We start from the raw sequence: 22,635 nt of genomic DNA, 5'->3' as shown, positions 1-22,635 counted from the left end.
GGGGGGGAGGAATGTGTGTGTAATCTCATTTTATCAGGGTAAAGTATAACTCGTAACAGGAATATACAGTTTAACAGGATACACTTAATCAAATGGAAAACAATAGGGGAGACAGGAAATGAAGTTACTTGTGAAATACTGTATACCCTACACTTTCTAAATGCCTTTGGTGGAGAATTTACTATGTTCCAAAGAGACAGGCTCTTTAACCCTTTCCTCTACATACTCCTCCCTCCACCAAAGTATCCCCAAAATCATGTCTAAAAACTGAGCAAATTTCCCATTTCATACACCCTTTTTTTACCGCAGGGTACCATGTGCACGCCAGCAAAGCTGGACCCCCAAGCACTTCAGGGAAGAAATGGTACCCTCCAGGGTGTCAACCATGTCTCAGATCAAAGGTAACCTGGCCCTACACTGGCAAACCACAAGGGTTTTTATGAAATAGTATTTTGCACTTAGGCAGCACCTTTGATCTCAGGAAGAGATTTACAAACGTTAATTAGTTCTCCCTACCACCCTGTGAAATAGCCAAGTATACCTGGTTTGACACACACCCTGGAGTAAACTGAGGCCGCAGTGACTAGCCCAAAGGGCCACCCAGTGAGTCAGGGCTACAGCTCAGCTATCCAGTCTTCCCACCCCATGGCTCTCTTCCTCTGGCTAATCAAATCAAACATGTCACAATCTCTTTCCTTACATAGCAGAGGGTCACAGGCCCTTAGAAGCTATCTGGTCTTCTCCTCATTGTTCAGTTGTTCAGTCATGTGCATCTCTTTGTGACCCAGTATGAGTTTTCTTGGTAAAGATACTGGAGCGCTTTGCCATTTCCTTCTCCATTGGACTAAGGCAAACAGGAGGTGACTGGCCCAGAATCACACAACTAGTGAGTATCTAAGGCTGGGTATGAATCCAGGTCTTCTTGACTCCAGGCCCAGCACTCTGACTTACTGAGCCATCTAGCCACTTTGTGTCTCCCCCTACCTCTCTCCATCTTACAGGGAAATCAAATGATTTGTTCACCTTGGAGGATTCTGACCTGGGACCAGTCATTCTACCATGGAGCAGAGGTTAAGAAGGTTAGGGGATAACTGTAGAAGCTGCCTCTAAATCCCACCCAAAATGGAACTCATACCCCGGGGGGGGGGGGGGCCCTCAAAGGCAAGTCTCCAAAGAAAAGCACTGACTTGAACTTGCCTATTACTCAATTCAGGACCATGGTCCCCAAAGCACAACGAAGGTCTGCACCACTCCTACCTTCAAAACAACCAATATTTATCAAGCAACTAATGTGTACAAGAAGTTGTGAGGAAAACAGAAGTCATTTCCTTCCACGTGCCTCAACAGATCCTTGGAAATATCCCGACCTCTCAGGTCAGAGGTCTTCCTCTGGAAGCCAACAGGTCACAAAAAAAAAAAATACAGATTTGAGTTGAAGGAGTATACTAACTAGTTCCCCTCCCCCCCAATGGGATCAAGGTAGAAACACCGATGTCTTTTCAATAGACTTTCAAAATCCTAATAAGAGAAGCAGAGGTCAGCAGAGTTTCTCTCACAAAATTTTTTGGGAGGCCAGAAGGGAAAGTCTAAAGCAGTGCTAGGAACAGAAATCCTCAAGTTACGTGCAGGTCTATGCAGCACTGATCCAAACTAGCTAACTAGGCCAATCCTGAGAGGGATTCGATCTATCACGTGAGCTCTTCCCTGCCTCCTCTATAAGGATTCTTCTGATCAGAGAGGACGCCCCACAGCATTAAAACTGAAGGTAGCCTTGGCAATCATCTGTTCAGCTTTGAGGGGGAGGGGCAGTGCCTGAAGAAAACCCTGACAACTCCTGGTAAGGAAACTCATTCTACCAGGGCTGATGAACAACTCTTCCCAAACATATTCTTAAAGAGGTTCCTAAAACACTGAGAGGTTAAGTGATTACTTGCTCACAAAGTCAGACTCCCACTAAGTATCAGGAGGACCTGAACCACACCCCCCATCTAAGCCAAAATCTCTATCCCTGAGACTTATGCCTCTCCCAACTCCCTCACTTTACAGACAAGGAAACTGAGGCCAGGAAAGATCAAGGACACTCAGCTCATTAATAACTGAGCTGGGACTAAGTAGCAAGGCCACCAGTTCAATACTCCCCCTTCCTCCTCTGCCACAAGTTTGAAGCTCATACCCCTACAAACTAGAGATTAGCAATGAGGGCAAAGAAAGGGCTATAGTGTCTCTACTGAAACAAAAACGTCACCCATCGATCCTTCCCAAATCACATACCTCTACCTCCACTCCTAATCCTGTCCTTTCAGTCCTTCAGAATTCTGTTAAAGATGAAGCAAAAGGCAAGAGACAACCTGAGCTCTCTAGATAGGTACAGGACACACACCTGTGATCCTTAGTCCCACCTCATAAACTTAGTCATGCTTAGCAACTGAAACAGACTATTAACTCAGTTTTCTCTCTAGGTGGATGTGTCCAACATTCCTTACACCCTCACAGCTGACAGGCAGCCACCTAAGTTCAAATCCTGCCTCAGATGCTTGACTAGCTGTGTGTGACCTTAGGGAAATGACTCAACCTCTCTCTCGGCCTCAGTTTTCTCATCTTAAAATGGGGTATAACAACATCTCAGGGTTGTGGTGAGGCTTCACTGAGATAACAAACATGGAGTAAACTCTAAAGTGCTATATAAAAACTATCTGTGAGACCATGGGCTAGTAATGATGCCCTAACACAGGCCAGAAAACTAGGCACCAACAGAAGCTGCCCTGTGCTCTAAGCAATCGTGAACTGCGGTCGATTACTTTTTAACTATAGCAATAAAATGGCTTTCCCCAGCCTTGATGCCTATAGCTCTTCCAAAGAAATGCCTGTCTGCCTGCCTTACTCAGGGCCCCAACCCTCCCCCCACCTCCAACATCCTCTTCCCAAGCCTGAGTCTCCAGGGTAGGGACTCTCTTAGTTGTTAAACTGGTTATGATTTTAACAGTTTTCCATTGTAAAACCATGTTCCTCGTTCTCACCTAGTAACCTAAGACAAACAAATTCAACCTAGGGCTTAGAAACTTAAGAATGTGGGAGAATGAAATTTCCAGGTCAAAGAGACTCAGAAATATACAAGGTGTTGACGAAACTTCGGACAGCACAGAGCAAGCCAATTCCCCTCCCCTTCTGTCTCTGTGTCCCTTCACTCACTCCCCAAGAGCTGTCAGTAAAAGGTCAGGGCAGTCCCAGACCTGTATGCCTCTTTAATGACCATTTATAATGACAGACCCCTTTCATCTGGGGCTTCCTCTCCTCATTGTCACTGCCCTCAAATTCTTAGGGAACAAGTGCCCTCTCTAGCTCTCCCTCTCACACACACACTTTTTCCCTTTTTCTGAACAAAGCATTTTGGGTGAGTAACCAGTTGTTTTTGAGTTTCCGATTGGCAGGCTGGATTATTTCCTATTGGCTGATCTAGAGAACCTTTCCCCCCTTCTCGAAGGAGCCCATTCATGTTCTTGTGGCTTGTCTGTTTACACACATTTTGCTACCTAATGTCAACACTTGCTAATGAATAAATGTATCACTCCGCTAACTGAAATGAGGTACTGGCATAGCAAATTGGATGCTTAAATCCTGTGAATAGATTTATCCTAGTCTCTTTGCAGGATGCTTACAACATATAGACAGGCAATCACTCCCCCTTCCTAAAGGTTTATGCTGGCAGCTGGCCTGCCTTCCTTAGAAGCGTGGAGATGTGAGTTTGCCCTTTTACAAAATGGGAGGGAGACACTAGAGTCAAGGGTTGGTGCTAAATTGTATTAATGAAAAAGTAGCAAACCTCATAACAAAGAAAAAGCAATTGTGGGAGAAGTTACCAAAGTGTCCATAAACACAATCTGAGAAGAAAATAAGAATCAGAGATAGAAGGAACCTTAGAGACAGCACCTAGCATGAGGATTTTTTATGTTTTTGTTTAAAGGACCCCTATGGCAAGTCTTTAGAAGCCCAGAATAATGCTTTTAAAGGCATAAAATCTGTAAGCTAACAATGGAAATCAAGTCCAATACTATTTGAAATACACTTAGAATTGCTCTTGGAAACAAGTTTATGGGCTCCAGATAACGAATCACTGATCTAGTGACAGATAAGGAGACTGAGGCTTAGAGAATGAAGACACTAGCCCAAGGTCACATATAAAGTATGGGGCCTCTGAGAATCCCAGTCTGTTAACAGAAGTCCAGCACCTTTCCCATTATATCACACTGCCCCTTTTTCTTGGGCATTCATAAACCAGTCAGGTAACCTTCTTTGGCAAGTTAGAGACTGCTAAATTTCAGTTAACACTTTAAGAACACAGTGCTCTAAGCTATCTCCTCATTAAAGACCATTTATCTAGTATTTTGTAAATCGAAAGCAAAATATCACATGCTTTGTAGGCCATTTATTAGAGGGGAGGAACGCCTCTCTAACTTGAGGGAGATGGGGAGGAGGAGGCTCATACTGTGGAATCTGGGCTTCAGGAACACTGTTCATTAAAGTATTTTCATTCATGACTCTGCCTCAGCAAAACTTTTAATTAGGATAAGTTCCATCAGACAAAACACATTTTGTGGTGGAGCTGTTTTAATTCCAGAAGGTTAAAAGATGCTCAGAGGACACTTAGAGAACTCTGGGAGGCTTGCTTACCCACCTCCCCTGCCTCGGACCCCTTCAGATCTAACATGCCTCTTTTTCTTATACCACACATTTGGTCAAGTAAAAGCTTGAAAAATTGCACACCAGGACACAGGCACAAAGACAATTGTGCTACAATCGATACTTTTAGCCAATTAATCTTCAGAGAGATATGAAGTGGCTCCGAGAAACTGGGACTCCTCCCTGATGTTATCCACCATTCTTATTTCCCCTGAACTTCTCTCCTTCTACAATACCAGTCCTACTTATCAACACAGGGCCAAGCCTGCTGCCAACCAGAAGTTTATGCAGACAACCGCAACAGAGCCCGTGCCAGCCTCAAATGGGCTTCTGCCCTGGCATCCTGCCACTCAATTATAAAGCAACAGGCATGCAGAACAAGGCTGAGAAACTTTTATGGCCCCCACCAAGAATTCTTTTTTTTTGGAGGAGGGAAGGTATGGGCAATTGCAGTTAAGTGACTTGTCCAAAGTCACAGGACTAGTTATGTGTTAAGTATCTAAGGCTGGATTTGAACTCAAGTCCTCCTGACTCCAGGACCGATGTTCTATTCACTGCACCACCTAGCCACCTCCCCACTCCCCACCCCCCCAGAATTCTTAAGGAAGCATGGGAGAAGGCTGACTTACAGGTGACTAGGGATAGGAAGTAACAGGGAAAAGGGGAAGATTTTTGTTGTTGTGTCTTATTTTTCTAAAAACTCAACTGTACTGAAAATCACCTTTTGCAACCTTAGAAAATAACACTCTCTCTGGCCACTTGGTTACTTATATCCATCAAAAAGAAGTGCCAGTCTGAGAAAGTTCCTGCCCCTCCCCCCTTGCTCTTTGAGCACTGGCATTTTAGAAATTTTTGCATTCTTCTAAAAACCTGTTATCTCTCGACTCCCTTGACACTTTCTGGGGCATATCATAGCCTATGCATTTTTAAAACTTGTAAGTCATGGACTGCAAAAACACTTCAAAGGAAGAAAATCTTTTAAAGCATTTCTAGTATAAGCCGGAAAAAAAAAAAAGTCCCTTAGCCGTAACAAAGTTTCCGGGAAAACCCCAAACTTCCAAAAATGAGGAGCACATTCCACCTTCAATAAGCAGAACGACTCCCCACTGCCCTTACTACACACCCGGCTTCACCATTCTATTCCTAAAGACACGAGATGTACTTTAAAATCATCTACTCACCAGTTGGTTTGAGAAAATCCATTGGGTATCTGGAGTAGGGAGGAGGGGGAGACTCTGGAATTAAAAAAGTAAAGAGAAAATAAGGCAGAGCCATGAGAAGAAGAGATAGAAACTTGGGAGAACAGTGGCATTCTTTTAGCAAAACTGTTTGTCTTAGCTCTGGGGCTTGGAGGCAGGGCCGGGAGGCGGCGATTGCCTTGATATTTTGCTGTCAGATAAACAAAAGAGGCCGCCTGGCGCCAGACGCGCTGCTATCTGCGCCGCGGACTGTCTGATCCGGCCTCCCCGGCTCACTCGGGAATCACCGCGGCTTCAGACGCAAGGATAATCCTCCCGAGCAGCGCGGGGAGCCCTTCCCAGAAAAGAGGGAAAGAAAGAAAGTCCCCCTCCACTCCCACCCCCCCCCCATAAGCCCCCCCTCACCACGCACCCAACCGTAAAGCAAAAAGGGGAGAAGTCCTATCGATCTGCCGGCCCCGAGCTGGTGATTTCCATTTCATAACCAACCACCCAAGAACTCAAGGAAGTTTCTAAGTTTGTAGGAGCTGCGCGAAACTCGGGGGTTGCTTCCGTGGCAAGGGAGTTTTAAATCAGAAAACGCTCCAAAATCAATATGCCCGCATTCACCAAAAACAAAAGTGTGTGTGTGGGGGGGGGGGAGTGAATGACAGCTTACGTTTATTATATAGCGCTTTAAGGAGAATCCTTTTGAACTAGAGCTCAGTAAAGGGACAACAAATGTCACGGATAAATACCAGAGCCGGTAGTTGTATGGCTCTCCCCTTCTCCTGGAGGAGGGGGAAACTGGAACCCTAAGGTCCCAGTGGCTTCTGGTTCTTTCTTCAATCCAGGGGGGGATCTATCCAGGCTACGTACGTAGACAGCTTCTTTAAAGCTGTCTTGGCAATCCCCGTAGCCCAGTCTCACGGATCAGGCTTGACTCTCCCTATTTACCAAGGGATAGGAGATTCACGTCACTCGGAACACTTCCACTTCTCTCGGAATCAATTAGTCTGCGTCCTAAGACGTCCCCTACTCCTGAGTGGGGGCCAGAGGGAGCAAGAACACTTTTTTTGCACCTTCCCCCTTTTTGGGTCTCAGTACGGTTTGCATGAATAATCACGCGAAATCATACTCCAGGGCCTGGAGAGGCGAAAAGGAAGCAGGTACAGTACACCTCGGTCCCACACTTCCCCCGGGCTTCCCCCACAAAGCATCCTCACTACAAACACATTTCCCCACTGGCTAGGTAGGGTAAAAAGAATTCGATCACCCGGCTGTAAAAAAAATATATACCCTCATAGTGTCTGCTCCATCCCGGGGAGGGAGAAGCTATACTTGAAGCAAGTGGAAACCTTACCTAGCTCGCAGAGTCTACTAAGGTGGTGGGGGTTGCAGCAGACCAGCTCCGGGTTGTTCTTCCCGTAAGATTCACAGCAACACAACCTCTTGACTTCGGAGGAATGCCGGAGATCCGGCCACCTGAACACTTTGCACAATAACAAGGGCAGCGAGTAAGAAGACGGCGGCGGCGGCGGCTGGGTGGGCTGAGTCTGGAGAGGGGACGCGGGGGGCCCCTGCCCCAGCGCCAGCCTGGAGTCCACTCTGCCAGGCAGGAGGAGGCAGGCGGTGCGGGTGCCCCCGCGGGACTCCACCGCCTGCAGCAACAACTCCAGCTGCCGCTCCTTCAGTTTCTTCAACACCGAGTGGGTCAGCGCCTTCAATTCGGCCTCCGAGCCCCCGGCAGCGCCGGCGCCCAAGGAGGGGTGGTGGTGATGGTGGTGGTGGTGACCTTTGGCACCTTTGACCGACTTGCCCAGGCAACAGCCACCCCTACCAGCGCCTCCTCCTCCAGCCCCATGCGCCCGGCTGTCCGTCGCCCCTTCCCCCCTCGGCTCCCCTCCTCCGCCTCCGCCTCCGCCTCCTCCTGCGCCCTCCTCCTCGTCCTCCCCGCCGGGCGCACGGCTCCTCCAGAGACGCCGGACGAGCACCGATCGTTTGGTCCTGAACATGCGGGACGAGGAGGCGAGGAGAAAAGTCGTTTCCCGGCTAAGGAGCGAACATGACCTCCGCACACCATGAAGAATTTGGGCGCCGAGTTGGGGCAGCAGGCGCAGGCGGCAGCAGCAGCAGCAGGAGCCCGGGCAGAAGCGGCAGCGGCAGGAGGGACGCTCCGTAACATGCGCCAGTCTCTCGGAGCCCGGAGGGAGTGGGGGGGCTTGGGGGGGCCCGGCAGGGGAGGGACCGCTCCTCTCCGGCTTCCCCACCCCGCTCCACCGGCACCCGATTCAGGTCGGGTCGCCCAGCCCCGCCGAGGAAACCGACCGGGCTGACCAAGGGAAGATACAAAGGGAAAGGGAGAAAAACCGGGGATTGGGGAGAGGCGCTTCTCCGTTCCCTGCTCGCTGCCCCCCAAACGCGGAACGAAAACGAGTAGCTTGTGGACGTCAACACCTCCAGCCTCGGCTCCTCGCAGAGGCTCCGGAAAGCAGAATGGAAGGTTTTGTTTCGTTGCTTGAATCGGGAGAAAATGGTCTTTCCTCCTTCTCTAAGCAACTTAATTTGGGGGTGAGGAGAAGCTGGCAATCACCAAAGAGGCCGGCACGCGATTTAATTTTTTTTGTACTCTATCCTTAGTGACCGGATCTCCACCAATTCCATCCGCGCCAAGGTTCGGGGGAGGGGAAGAAAGTGAATTTCACCCCGCATGAGGTGCCGGAGAAAAAAAGGGGGGAACCCAAATATTGCAAATGAAAACTTAAAACAATCACCACGGCAAGGCGCAGCCCTGGGGACGTCCGGTTGTATCGGAGTAAAAAAAAAAGCGTTTACAAAGTATCCCCCCCAAAAATGTATCCACGAGTTAACATCCTCTGTTTTCTTCTCGGAGCTCCGTTCGTCTTCTCCGTCTCTTCTGCCAAAGACACAGACACATGTGTATATGTATCTTTTTTTAATCCAAAGGAAGCTTTGAATCGGCTTCTTCCACCAAGCTCGCCTGATTATTTTAAGTGAGTCTCTCGTCTTTCCTCCTTCCTACACCCCAGCGAAAGAAAAAAAAACAGAGCCACCCACTGCCCCCCTCCAAAAAAAAAAAGACACCAGCCTTCACAGGCTCTCCTGGCTTTCCCGAGGTGGATCTCCGAGAGACAGCCTTGCTCCCCCGCCCCGACTCAGTCCCCACTTCCTCCAGGCCCCGCGGCTGGCAGGAGGGAGGCGAGAGAAAAACCAGATCCGAGGGGGTGATGCCGAGGCTGACAGGAGGTGAGACTGGCGTCGGCTTCGCTCTCTAGCTCAGGCTGGCTGGCTCTCTCTAGCAAACGCTGCTGCAGCCGTGTCTTCCTCCTCTCAGGGCTGCAGACACGCAAGCAAGCAGGAGGAGGAGGAGGAGGAGGAGGAGGAGGAGGAGGAAAGATTAAAAAAAGGCACGGCAGGCAGTCGCTTGTCTGGTCTCGGGGCTCCCTCGAGGGTGGCTGCTTACTTTCCGCCTCCCTCTCTTCTCCGGCCTCTCCGACTTTTATTTTCCTCCCAATACGCCGGGCAGAAGCAGCAAGAAAAAAAAGCTCGGGCTCCCTTCTTCTCGCCTATTTTCTCCTCCCTTTTTGTTTTTTTTCCTCCTTCTTCTGGGGAGGGAGGGGACCAGCAGGCTTGGCCTTGCAGGAGGAGGCAAAGGGGAATCTTTTTTTGAATGCGGGGTGTCCTTCTTAGTCTTTGCCTCTGGCTTCTGGAGCCGGGCTCCGGTGCTTTGCAATCTCGAGGAGGGCGAGGGGGACAGTGAGGGTTCCGAACAGCTCCTGCCTCCAGCCTGTATTGGCTCTCACCTCGCTCTACTCGCGGACCTAGCTCCCGAGTGTGCGTGCGTGTGCGTGTGTGTGTGTGTGTGTCTGAAGCTCGCCGCCTCCAGCACACACGCTCTCTCCCTCCCACTCCCCTTCTTCTCTTCCTCCTCCTCCTCCTCCTCCCCCTCCCCTCCTCCTCCTCCTCCTTCCCCCACACCCCCCTCCACTTCTCCCTGGCTCTCTCTGCTTCGCTGGTTCCACTGCGCAGTGGCGCGCCCGGCTCCGGCCTGGACACGTGACCGTCTAGACACCCTGTCGCTTTAAAAAAAAAAAAGCGATTGTGTTTCGCAAACAACAGATCGGGTTTCTAAAAGCTATTTCTTTTTCTTCTCCTTACCACCCCCCCCCCCCCCCCCCCGGCTTTCCCTTCCTACTCCCTCCTCCTGAATTCTGGGGAGAGAGGAGAAAGAAAGAGAAACTGAGGAGAAGGAAGAGAAAGAAAGGAGGAAAGGAGGAGGTGGAGAGAAAACCCCCCGATTCCCTGTATATGTGCGTGCGTGCGTTTAGGTATCTACATACATACACACACACACACACATATAAAATGAGGTAGGCTGTAAGGGTTACAGCAAAGAGAAAATATTAAAAGGAAAACCAAAAAAAGGAATCCAGAATGGGGTTGCATCAGCAGACTAGTCTGGGTGCTGATTGCCTCTGTACAATACAAGATTTGCAAACACCCCCCCCCAGTCTTTCCTCTCCGCCCCCCCCCCCCCAACCCAGTTCATTCATTTAAAGAGACCGAGAGGCCTGACCGTGAGATCTAGTGGGTTTGTTGCGCAGCAGTCTCCCGAGGGAGGAGGGGGGAGCTCTGTCCTCTTTTAAGAAGACATTTCAAACTAGACTGGACTGGAGCCCCAGGAAGTCTGTACTGGAGGGGAACGAGCAGAGCTCTGGCCAAGGGGTGGGCAGCCGGACCAGAATGGGACCTCAGCCTTCTCTTGCTCTCCTCCCTGCTCTTGTTTCAGTGATTACATGGGAAGTGTGTATTGTGAACAGCTCTGGAATGTGTTTAGGATTGTGAAATGTAGAGTGGGGCTTGTACCGGATCTTGGCAACTCCCAACACGAAGACGTGGGTGAATGGAGGGAGGCTGGAGGGAGGCAGTGACCTGCAAATTTCTTATTTTGTAAATAAGTAAATATGTAAACACAGCATTCAACCCCCCACGAACACAACTTAACCAGAGATTGAATCGGTTGCCTTGAAATGTATGACTGTGTAGGAGAAACGCATATAGGAACACATGCCCTTAGTGACATGAATGATGATGGCTTTCTCTTAGATATTATGATGCTGAGGATCAGAAATTTTATCTTCTTCCTATTTTCTCAGCAAGTCAACTAGCAGCATTCCTTAAGCGCCTGAGATATGCCAGCCACTAAGCTAAGTGCTGCAAACACCAAAAACATGAAGTACTATTTACTCCTCAGTTACCTAGGCAGGCAGCCCTAATAAATGTGTAAGTTGGTGATAAGAACATTCAGATGATTTTCCCTCCTTTTTGGATTGGACCTTTGATCGTATCAGAGTAGGGAGCTTCCTGGAAGGAACTCTGACTTCCAAAGCAGATCAGCACCTTCTCTGCAATTTAGAAGTTGCCTAGGGCACTGAAAGGTTAAGCGACTTGCCCTGAGTCACATGGAATTCAGAGAATCTTAATAAAATGTTTATACAGGACAAATGTTCTATTCATTTCAACAAACATTTACTCCCATTGCAGTATCAAGGGCCCTTTAGGATACCAAGACAAATATTAAAATGGTTTTCTACCCTCAATGGGCTTATATTCTAGAGGGGAAAATAAGAAGGACACAGATAAGTAAATATTAAATACAATGGAATGTCAGGGGAAAAGCTTGGGGAAGGAGATCAGAAAAGATCCTTTTGGGGAGGTGACAGTTGATATTTTAAAATTCATGTACAAACATTAATACCTAGTATTTATTGATTTTTTCTAAACTAGCATGCTTAACATGTTGAGTTGTGTCTGACTTCATGACCCCTTTGGTGTTTTCTTGGCAGAGATGCTAGAGTGGTTTGTCATTTCCTTCTCCAGCCCTTTTTACAGATGAAGAACTGAGGCTAACAGGGTTAAGTGACTTGCCCACGGTTACCCCTCTGGCAAGTACCAGATTTGAACTCATAAAAGATTAGTTTTCCTGAGTTCAAGCCCAGTGCACTATCCACTGCGCCACCTAGCTGCCTGCTTGACACATACAGGGAGCAAATAGCAATATGAATTTTTAAAAAGTAAATATTCAAAATGGGGGAATTTCATCTGACTGAACAAGAAATGTGGACTTTAAGCTGTTATTAGAAAGCAAGAATTTTATATCTCCCTTACTAGACTTTTAACCCCTTGAGATTAAGATTCTCTCAGCTATTTTAGTAATTTCAAATAGCCTTAGACATAGAAGGGTGGATAACAGAATGAAGTGAGTGAAAAAAACTAACTAGCCCATCACATTATCTTTTTAGGTTGTGTGATCATCCTCTAGCAGAGATCGGCTAAACACATTTCTGAAAGATGGGTTCAAGAAGTGGGAAGCTGTTAATCAGTCTATTGAATGCCTAGATGCTGACAGAGAATATGTTTCTCTAAGCTATGTACATCAATTAAACTTTTTGTTGAAAATAGGAAAGGAACCCTGGATTTTGAGGTGGCTAGGTGGCGCAGTGAGTAGAGTTCAGCCCTGGAGCCAGGAGGACCTGAGTTCCTATCTGGCCTAAGACACTTAACACACACACACACACACAAACTAGCCGTGTGACCTTGGGCAAATTACTTAACCCCAATTGCCCTCCAAAAAGCAAAAAAAAAGAACCCTGGATTTGGTATCAAACGACCTGAATTTGAGTTTCAGGTCTGTGTCACTTTACACAAGTCATTTCTTCTCTGGATCTTAATTTTCCCATCTGTAAATCCCTAAGGTTCTTTCCAACTCTAAGGTCTAATGAAATACCTTGGCAAGTATTCGGCAGCTAGGTGATGCAGTTGATAAGAGTATTAGACCTGCAGTCAGGAAGACTCATCTTCCTGAGTTCAAATTTTACTGTAGACATTTAGAAGCAGTGTGACCCTGGGCTAGTCACTTAACCCTGTTTGCTTCAGTTTCCTCATCTATAAAACAAGCTAGAAAAGGAAATGAATGGTATCTTTGCTGCTGCAAATGGGGTCACAAAGAATCTGTCATGACAGAACAACAACAAAGTACAAATGAGTCTTAATCAGAAATTTTGCTAAGTTACACACAGAAGAAACAGAGATGGGAAGGAAGAATCTGGACCTTGACAATTCAGATTGTCAATTCAGCCCCCTGCTTGGTATTAACAAGAGAATCCTGTAGCATTATGAAAAGAAGACAGGAATACTATCCTTGAGGGTTCAGGAAAAAAAAAAAATAAGGCAGGTTCACCTTCCAAAGGTGAACATTTGGAGTCTGCATTTCTTACTAATTAGCTATGACTTGGGCAATTCAGTTCACTTATTTGGGCCTTGGTTTTCCCATCTATAAAATTAAGACATTGGAGTAAATTATTTCTGAGGTCTTTTCCCAGTTCTACCATTTGGTGAGGCTGGCCCTCAGATGTTAGGACAGGTTAATAAATAGAAAACAAATGTTCTGGCACTAATTGTAACAAAGAAGTTTTCTCATTCCAAAAAATTTGGAAAAGTGTGTTCACTTTTCTCCTTGTAACAGAAATATAAATGATATATAAATGGCAGGGAAGTTTCACAGATGTGACAAAAATTTAATCTGGTGTCATGGAGGTGGCAGAGTTGGATTCAGAAGTACCTGGGTTCAAATTCTATCCCAGATATTTACTAGCTGTGTGACCTTGGGCTAGTCATCTAAGCTCTCTCAGTCTCAATTTACTCATCTACAAAATGGGCATGATAATAGCACCTATTTCATAGGGTTGTAGTGAGGATCAAATGCTATATTATGATGTCAAGGGCGTGGCTAAATAGCCAGAGACATATGTACCATTTATATGTATGTGTGTGTATGTATCCTATTCTCATGGGTTTTGGGGTTTTTTTTGGTTAGAAGGGAGACATTTTATTTCCCTGCCCTAAGGAACTCCTGAGGAAGAAATTCCCACAACCAAATAGCAAATTGACACCTGCCCTAAAACTGATTGTTTTTGAGAATTGTCTGGGGTTCTAAGAGGATAGGTAGCTTCCCTGGGGTCACCCAGCCAGTATGCATTATAAGTCAGGGGTGAGGCTTGAACACAGTTCTTGCTAAGAGGTCATTTTTTGTGTCACCTATGTGACACCACCTTTCTTTCTAGTTTGTACTGTATTTTAATCCAGACTTTAGATAGCTATTTCATCCTGGCCCTTGCTTGCTTCTCCCTTTCCTTCGAACTCACTGAACCAAATCTTTTTCAAAGGAGTTGAAGTATAGGGGCAAGCATCCATCATTATTAATTCTCCACTCTTTTTACATCAGTGACCCTCATCTTGATATTAATAGCAAACCTTTTCCAATTCTCCTCCTCATCTGTCTTTCCTCCCCTTTATGGTTCCATTCGAAGAAACTGCCAAGCTAAAACCAAGGATCTCAGACCCGAGCTTTGGGCTACTTGACGGCTCCCATCCCCCCATATTCTGTAGCCCTTTGAATAAAAGACTAAATAACTGGATTAACAAATCTCAGTAAAGGCCAACAAAGATTTAGATAGTCGAGTGAATAGATTAGTGGTATTAACCTTAAAACAAACAAGCAATTTGAGTCTGAGACTGCTGGGTAGGATGAGTCCTTACTGCAGAGAAGGGGCGGCTGCTGGTCCTTGGAAAGTTTCCTTTCCACTCTCTTTCACAAATATCAATGTGAGGGACATGTGTACCTTTCCTGCTTCCTCTGGGTCTTAAAAAAAGAGTTTAGAACTCTCCCCCAACTATTATGAATGAATTTGATTCTAATCAGTTGCTGGCAGGGAATATGGAATAAAATATCTCATTTGCAGTTGTTTATTTCCTGTTGTGGCTTCTATTTTCATCTTTTAGTCACTTTGGTGATAGTAATCAAACACTAATCATGGTACAGCCACAAGTCACGAAGACCAAAATAACTAGCAGCAGAGTTATGACAAACAAGAATGGAGTCCTCGAAAGAAACTGGCTGCTTCACCTCCTATAGCTGAAGAGCCTTGGACTAGCCTAGGAAGAATTCAGGCAAATGTCTCATCCCAGCATTCATGGGCTAGCGAGCTGCTGGCTTTTTAGAGAGAAAGGGGAGCATCTGTTTCTGGCCGCTGAGGCTCCCCCAAATCCTCCAGTTCAACTGCAACAGGCTCTGCCCCTTAAAATCCTGCCCCCAACCCCAGAGTGCCCAGGAAGCAAAAAGGGGCAGGAAACTGGACCCTGAAAGGCAGAAGAGGAAGCAGAAGTCATGACGGGTGATGTGTGTACAGAAAAACATTTTACATGTATTGCCTCATTTGTTCTCTTGGACAGGTAGATACTATAGGTATTAAAACCACTTTGCGGATGAGGAAACTGAGGATCAGAGAGGCCAAGATCACTTAGCTAATGAGCATCAAATACAATTTGAAGGCAGTTCTTCCTTGACTTTCAAGTCCAATGCTCCTACCATGCCACAGTCACACAACTACTAAATGTCAGAGGCAGAATTTTAATCCAAGTGTTTCCTAATTCTAATTCATTGCACTCCACAAAGAAAATGTAAAAAGGGTTGAGAGATTTGACAAATAAGAAGGCATTGGGACTACAGAGTCTGGCTAGATGGAAAAGAACCTTTTACCAAAAAAAAAAAATCCTAAACAGAAACTGAAAATAAAATTTTAATAACAAAGACAAGGTATGGGAATTCCTGCTCTGCTTGCTTTGCAAGAAATAACTTCAAGACTGTAGACATTATAAAATATTTGGGAATCTACCTGCCAAAACAAACCCAGTATGATCATAACTACAAAACACTTTTCACACAAATAAAGTCAGATCTAACTAATTGGAAAAATATCAATTGCTCATGGCTGGGTCGAGCTAATATAATAAAAATGACAATTTTACCTAAATTAAATTATATATTTAGTGCCATACCAATTAATTTACCAAAAAACTACTTTATAGAGTTAGAAAAAATAGTAACAAAATTCATCTGGAAGAATAAACTGTCCAGAATATCAAGGGAATTAATGAAAAGAAATGCTAGGGAAGGTGGACTAGCTTTACCAGATTTCAATCTGTACTATAAAGCAGCAGTCATCAAAACTACTTGGTACTGGCTGAGGAATAGAGGAGTGGATCAATGGAATAGATTAGGCACACGAGATTCAGAAGTCAATGACTACAGTAATGTATTGTTTGATAAACCCCCAGACCCTGGTTTTTGGGATAAGAACTCACTATTTGACAAAAACTGCTGGGAAAACTGGAATATAGTATGGCAGAAACTGGACACAGACCATTATCTAACACCATATACCAAAATCAAGTCTAAATGGGTGCATGATCTAGGTATAAAGGTTGATACTGTAAGCAGTCTGCTAAAACAAGGAATAGTTTATCTATCAGACTTGTGGAGAGGGAATGACTTTATGACGAAACAGGAATTAGAGAACATTATAAAATGTAAAATGGATAATTTTGACTACATGAAATTGAAAAGTTTCTGTACAAACAAAACCAATGTAACCAAGATTAAGAGGGAGGTGGGAAATTGGGAAAGAATCTTTACAAACTATGTCTCTGACAAAGGACTCATCTCTAAAATATACAGAGAATTGAGTCAAATTTATAAGAATACAAGTCATTCCCCAATTGATAAATGGTCAAAGGATATGAACAGGCAGTTTTCAGAGAAAGAAATTAAAGCTATCTATAAGCACATGAAGAAATGCTCTAATTCACTATTGATTAGAGAAATGCAAATCAAAACAACTCTGAAGTACCACATCTCACCAGTCAGATTGGCTAAGATGACAAAACAGGAAAATGACAAATGCTAGAGAGGATGTGGGCAAACTGGAACACTAATGCATTGTTGGTGGAGTTGTGAACTGATCCAGCCTTTCTGGAAAGCAATCTGGAATTATGCCCAAAGGGCTATAAATACTTTCATACCCTTTGATCCAGCAATACCACTCCTAGAGTTATATCCCAAAGAGATCATAGAAATGGGAGAAAGACCCATATGTACAAAAATGTTTATAGCAGCTCTTTTTGTGGTGGCAAAGAATTGGAAATTAAGGGGGTGCCCATCAATTGGGGAATGGCTGAACAAGTTGTGGTATATGCATGTTATGGAAAACTATTGCGCCATAAAAAATGGGGAGCAGGCAGTCTTCATATTTACCTGGAGAGGCTTAAAAGAACTGATGCTGAGTGAGAAGAGTAGAACCAGGAGAAATTTGTACACAATTACAGACACAACGTATGTGTGATGACCAACTTTGATAGACTGGACTCTTCTCAACAATGCAGGGATATAAGTCAATCCCAAAAGACGCATGATGGAGAGAAAAACATGCATCCAGAGAAAGAACTAGAAAGAACTAAATTTATATTCAGGTGGAAGCAAAATAGCTGATCTTTTTCGTTCTCTTATTTGATTTTATGTCCTCTTTACCATTTTTCATTCCAGCTGGTACAATCCATCCTTATAACCTGACCAATGTATAATGTGAAAGTATTTACAGATCCTATACTTGATTATAAGCCGCCATGGGGGGGAGAGGGAGGGGGACAAAATGTGAAATTCAAGGAATTGTGGAATTGAATCCTATAAACTAAAAGGAAACAAACAAATTAATAAATTAAAGAATTAAAAAAAAAGAAATAACTTCAAGAGAGAGCAAAAGGTAAGGTTTAGGGGTGGTATCAACAACAAAGAAAAGGGGGAGAAAAAATTTTAACTTAAAGGTTTAAAGAGGGTAAAAAAAAAAAGCTTTTAAGTTTGAATGGGCCAAAAAAGTGTTATATCAACATTTCTTACACAATCATTCATTGAAAATGTGTGAGTGAGCACTACATCATTTTAATCTGGCAATAATACAAATGAAAGAAATCATTTCAGAAAGATAGACAGCATTACTGAAACCAGTGTGACTCTCAACACTCCTTGGCTGTCTGCTGAATAAGAACTGGAAGTGAATGAAAAAATGTATCTAATTCACAATCAAAGAAAACACTCCAAACCCAGAGTCATCAAATACTTTTGTATCACAGCTATAGAGTAAGTAAATAACCACAGCTGAGCCCTGTTGACCACTGTCCTAGGCACTTGAGGACGTGCCAAGGATGTGAGGGTGATAAATCGGTAACAAAACTTGCTTTGTGAGTTAGTTAGCTAGGAGCTCCTTTCCTAATGAAGGGAACCAGAAAAATATACGTGAAAAAGAGAAAATTCAACACAATCTATCCATCCATTCATAAGCATTTCCTAATCCTTGTGCCACGTACTAAATAGTAAAAAAGGGTCCCTGCAGTTCCTATAGCAAGAGTTTACATTCTATTATGAGAGGTTTATACGAGATGCATGTGGAATATTGTTGTTGAGTCATTTCTCAGTCAAGTCCAACTCTTTGTGACCCCTTTTGGGGTTTTCTTGGCAAAGATATTGTAGTGGTTTGCCATTTCCTCCTCCAGTTCATTTTACAGATGAGGAAACTGAGGCAACCAGGGTTAAGTGACTTGCCCGAGGTCACACAGCTACTAAGTGTCTGAGGCTGGATTTGAACACAGGAAGATGAGTCTTCCTGACTTATTTCAGACTATCCACTGCACTACCTTAGAAGAGAAGGCTCTAGCAATTGGGAGAAAGAAAACATTATAGGCCTTATGAAGGAGGTGGGTTAAGTCTTGAAGGAAGCCAGAGATTTTAACCAGTAGAGATAAAGGAAAACCATCTGTGGATGGAGGGATAACCAGTGCAAAGTTCATGGAGAAGATCTGTGACTGAATGAATAAATGGCTGAATGAATGAATGAATGAATGAATGAATGAAAAAAAAAGCATTTATTAGGAACAATGCAAAGCACTGGATACATAATAGAAAGTTGGAAACAGTTTCTACTCTCAAATAGCTCAAACTCTAATCAGGGCGGGGTGACAGCATATATTGCAAATCAAATAGAAAGGTCCCATAATTCTTAAGATGGAGTGACAAAACAGATGGTAATAATACATTTTCTTTCCTTAATTTTTTTAAAATTTTGAACTTTAACACAAAAAAAAGACCTTTATATATATATATATATATATATATATATATATATATATATATATATCAGACACAAAGAGAGGATTATATAGGAAACCATAAATCTACTTTTTTTGTGCCACTTGGATTTATTTTTAAAGTATGGAATGCATTCCAATTATTCTCAAAACTGTCCTGCCTGTCTGTGCTTCCTTCTGAATTTTCTTCTGTTCTCCCCTGGATAGTAAAAAAAAAAGTTTCAAAAGTCCTTTTATTTCTTGGTCAACATATTGCTACTGCCCATACTTCTCAAACCCCCCACCCCTTACAAAAAAAAAAAAAGAGAGAAAGAAAAAGAAACTCATTTTAAAAAATAAGCAGAGTCAAGCAAAATAGATCTATACTATGTCCAAGTCCAAAAATGAAAGTAGGGGCAGCTAGGTGTGGAAGTGAATAGAGCACTGGCCCTGGAGTCAGGAAGACCTGAGTTCAAATCCCGCCTCAGACACTTTACACGGACTAGCTGTACTAGCTGTATGACTTTGGGCAAGTCACTCAACCCCAATTGCCCTTCCTTCCCCCCTCCAAAAAAAGAAAAAATTTAAAAATGAATGTTTCTGCACACTGAGTCCATCAATTCTCTGTCAGGAGGTAGGTAATGTACTTTATAATAGGTTCTCTAGAGACACTGGTTACATTACATTGATCAGAGTTCTTAAGATTTTTTTGTAACTTAATTTAATTTTGTCAATTAGCAAAAAATATTTATTTTCTATCCTTTCTACCCCCCATTGGAAAAAAAAAGAAAAGCGAAACACTTGTAACAAATATGCACAAACAAAACAAATTCCTTCATTGGCCACGCCCAAATAGACATAGACAAATAGATACACATATACATGCATACATATATATGGATATATATGGATATGTGTGTACACACAAATATGTCATAGCCTACACCATGAGTCCATCTCTTCCCTGTCTAGAGAAGAATAGCATACTTAACCATCAGTCCTCCGGAGTCCCATTTTGTCATTGTTCTCATAGAGTTTTTAAGTCTTTGAAACTTGTTTTTCTTTACAAAGTTGTGGTCCCTGGGTAGTTGTTCTGTTATTATCCAAGATTCTCTGAAATGGTTCCTTTTGTAATTTCTTAGGTCACAGTATTATTCCATTCCATTCACATTCCATAATTTGCTTGGCCTGAGCAAAACTCAGTTGACAGTCATCTCTTTAGAACCAGAAAGGGAAGGAGTAACCTTTGATTGGAGAATTAATCTGGTTTAATGTCATTTCCTCTGATAATACTGTGTTCATGATGAACCATTTGAAAGTGGTGCAGATTTTGGTAGTAAGAACTTCTTTTCTCTGGGGAGAAAGTTGACCTTATCAGCTCCCAAGGGTGATCATCTCTAGACAGATGATTCCCAGATCCATATATCCAAATAATCTTTCTCTCTCTGGAATGCCAGTCCAACATCAACGTATCATCTCAAACTGGATGTTCTGTAGTCGCCTCAAACTTGATATATCCAAAACAGAACTCATTATATTTTCCCCCAAACCTACTTCTCTTCCAGACTTCAGTATTACTGTCCCAAACATCAAAATCTGTCTAGTGACCCAAGTTAGGACTTTCAGTGTCACCGTCAGCTCCTCCTTCTCACTTATCTCATACATCTAATAAGTTGTCGAACCTTGTTATTTCTTTCTCCATAGCATCTCTTCCATAAATTATAATAATAAAAATAGTAATGAGAACTACATTTTTATAGCTTTTACTACGTGTCAGGAGCGCTAAGCAGTTTACAAATATTATTTCATTTTATCGTATCTCATTTGTATGTCCCTTCCTCTAGTCACAGAATCATGATCCTCCTTTAGGTCCTTATCACCTCTTGCTTTACCATTGTAATAGCCTTCTAATTGGTCTTCCCGCCTTAAGACTCTTCTCACTCAAGTCCATCCTGTACATAACTGCCAAAGTAATTTTCTTTAGCTGTAATTTTGACCATGTCATCCCCCATACTCAACACATTCCAATTTGAGCCCATGTCTAAAATCAACTATAAACTCCTCTGTTTGGCATTTAAAATTCTTGACAACCTGGTTCTTTCCCATCTTTCCTTGCCTTCTCTATTGAAAACTTCCCTCCACCTCGTGTGTCCAAACATACTAACCCACTTGTTCCTGACATAAATTCTCCATCCTTTGTACTTGCTGCTTGGACACTTGTACTTGTAAGTGCTCTCAATGCTCAACTTAAATGCTGCTTTCTTCATGAGGTTTTTCCTGGTTCCCCCAGGATGACCCTGACTGATAGTATCTTCCCCTTCAAGGTTACTGTTCATCTACTCTGTATATATCTAATTATATACATGTTGTTACCCCCATTAGAATATAAGCTCTTTGGAGACAGGGACTGGTTTGCCTTTTTTATCTTTATGCCACAGAGATAAGCCCAGTGCCTGACCCTGTGATTTCAGTAAATGCCTGTGGATTAATTGATTGAATGGTTGATAAGAGTTCTAAGGAAGCAACCTGATAGAACATAAGTTCCTAGAGAATAAAGATTATTTCTGCTTTTGTATCTAGCACCTAGCAAATAGTAGGCATTCAATAATTGCTTGTTGTTTTGATTGATTGATGTTGAGGAAAGAATATTGGACTGGAGAGTCAGGAGATATGAATTTGCTAGGGGCTGTCCTATTATTATCTGTGTGATTATGCTCATTCAGTTAATCAACAAGCATTTATTTAACTCAAACTCTAGGCTTGGCTCTGGGTCTTCAAGAGAAAACAAAATGACCTTACGGAGCTTTGGTTCAATGACGGAAATCACTCATATACATATAAGTACAAAAATAAATGTAAGGTAGGAGGAGGACCCTAGAATCAAAGGAGATCTGGAAAGATCGAAAGTAGAAATATAGCAGATGGTTCTTGAGCTGAGTTTTGAAAAGAATTAGAGATTCTAAAAGGCAGAAGATGAGGAGAGCGTGGATTTCAGCCATGGGGCCTATACAAAGACACAAAGACATATGAAATGTAATGTGTATGAAGAACAGTAAGAAGTCAAGTCTGACTGAGCCACAGATGACACATGGGGAATACTGTTAAATAAGCCTGGAAAGGTCAGCTGGAGTGGTATTGTGCAGGAGCTCTCAGAATCAGAGTGATGGAGTAAGGGCTGTGTGTAATGGGACTATCCCTTTGGTATCCACTATGGGGGATAGACTGAAGAAGGAAAAGACCTGAAACAGAGGATCCAATTAAGAGGCAATTTTAGTAGTTCAGGAAAGCGCTAATGGGATAGAACAGTGCTGTCAAACTCAAACAGAAAAAGGGGGAGGGAGGAGGGAGTGTCGGGATGAAACCATACACAAGAATCCCTGACAGCTGCATTTTTGACTTTGAGAACATATTAACCTTACCTGTGTCCTCTTCTATTTCTATTTATTTTGTTAAATATTTCTCAGTTGCATTTTAATCTGCTTCTGACTGAACCGGAGTGTTACTGGCTACTGGATGGCAGGGAAAGCATGTTTGGCACCTCCAGGGTATAGGATAATGGCTTTGTGAATGGCAGGAAGGGGGAAGATGGGTGATATATGGAGGCAGAATTTACAAGAATTGAAAATAATTGGATATGAGGAGTGGTGATTATTGTTTAGTTATTTTTCAGTCAATCACTCTTTGTGACCCCATTTGGAGTTTTTTGGGGGGGTTTGTTTGTTTCTTTTTCAGCAAAAATACCATA

The 22,635-nt window shown here is 43.5% G+C and overlaps 1 protein-coding gene across 4 annotated transcripts in view; it reads right to left on the bottom strand.

Moving 5' to 3' along the window:
• Positions 1-22,635, bottom strand: part of SMAD7 (SMAD family member 7) — a 70,508-nt gene that overhangs the window by 23,513 nt on the left and 24,360 nt on the right. For 2 of the 4 annotated variants that reach the window (XM_069104427.1, XM_069104433.1), the window contains exon 2: positions 5,859-5,912. In XM_069104427.1, coding sequence (XP_068960528.1) covers positions 5,859-5,880 — 22 coding nt within the window. In that variant the 5' untranslated portion in view covers positions 5,881-5,912. Of the gene's footprint in view, positions 1-5,858; positions 5,913-7,218; positions 9,733-22,635 lie in introns of those variants that run through there. The other 2 variants (XM_069104424.1, XM_069104422.1) reach the window with 2 other exon arrangements.

Source organism: Petaurus breviceps, unplaced genomic scaffold, assembly GCF_028583685.1.
Source record: "Petaurus breviceps papuanus isolate PSGF00001 unplaced genomic scaffold, PetGlider_PUasm1.0 131, whole genome shotgun sequence".
Classification (NCBI taxonomy): domain Eukaryota; kingdom Metazoa; phylum Chordata; class Mammalia; order Diprotodontia; family Petauridae; genus Petaurus; species Petaurus breviceps.
This window is presented reverse-complemented; position numbering and strand designations above follow the sequence as displayed.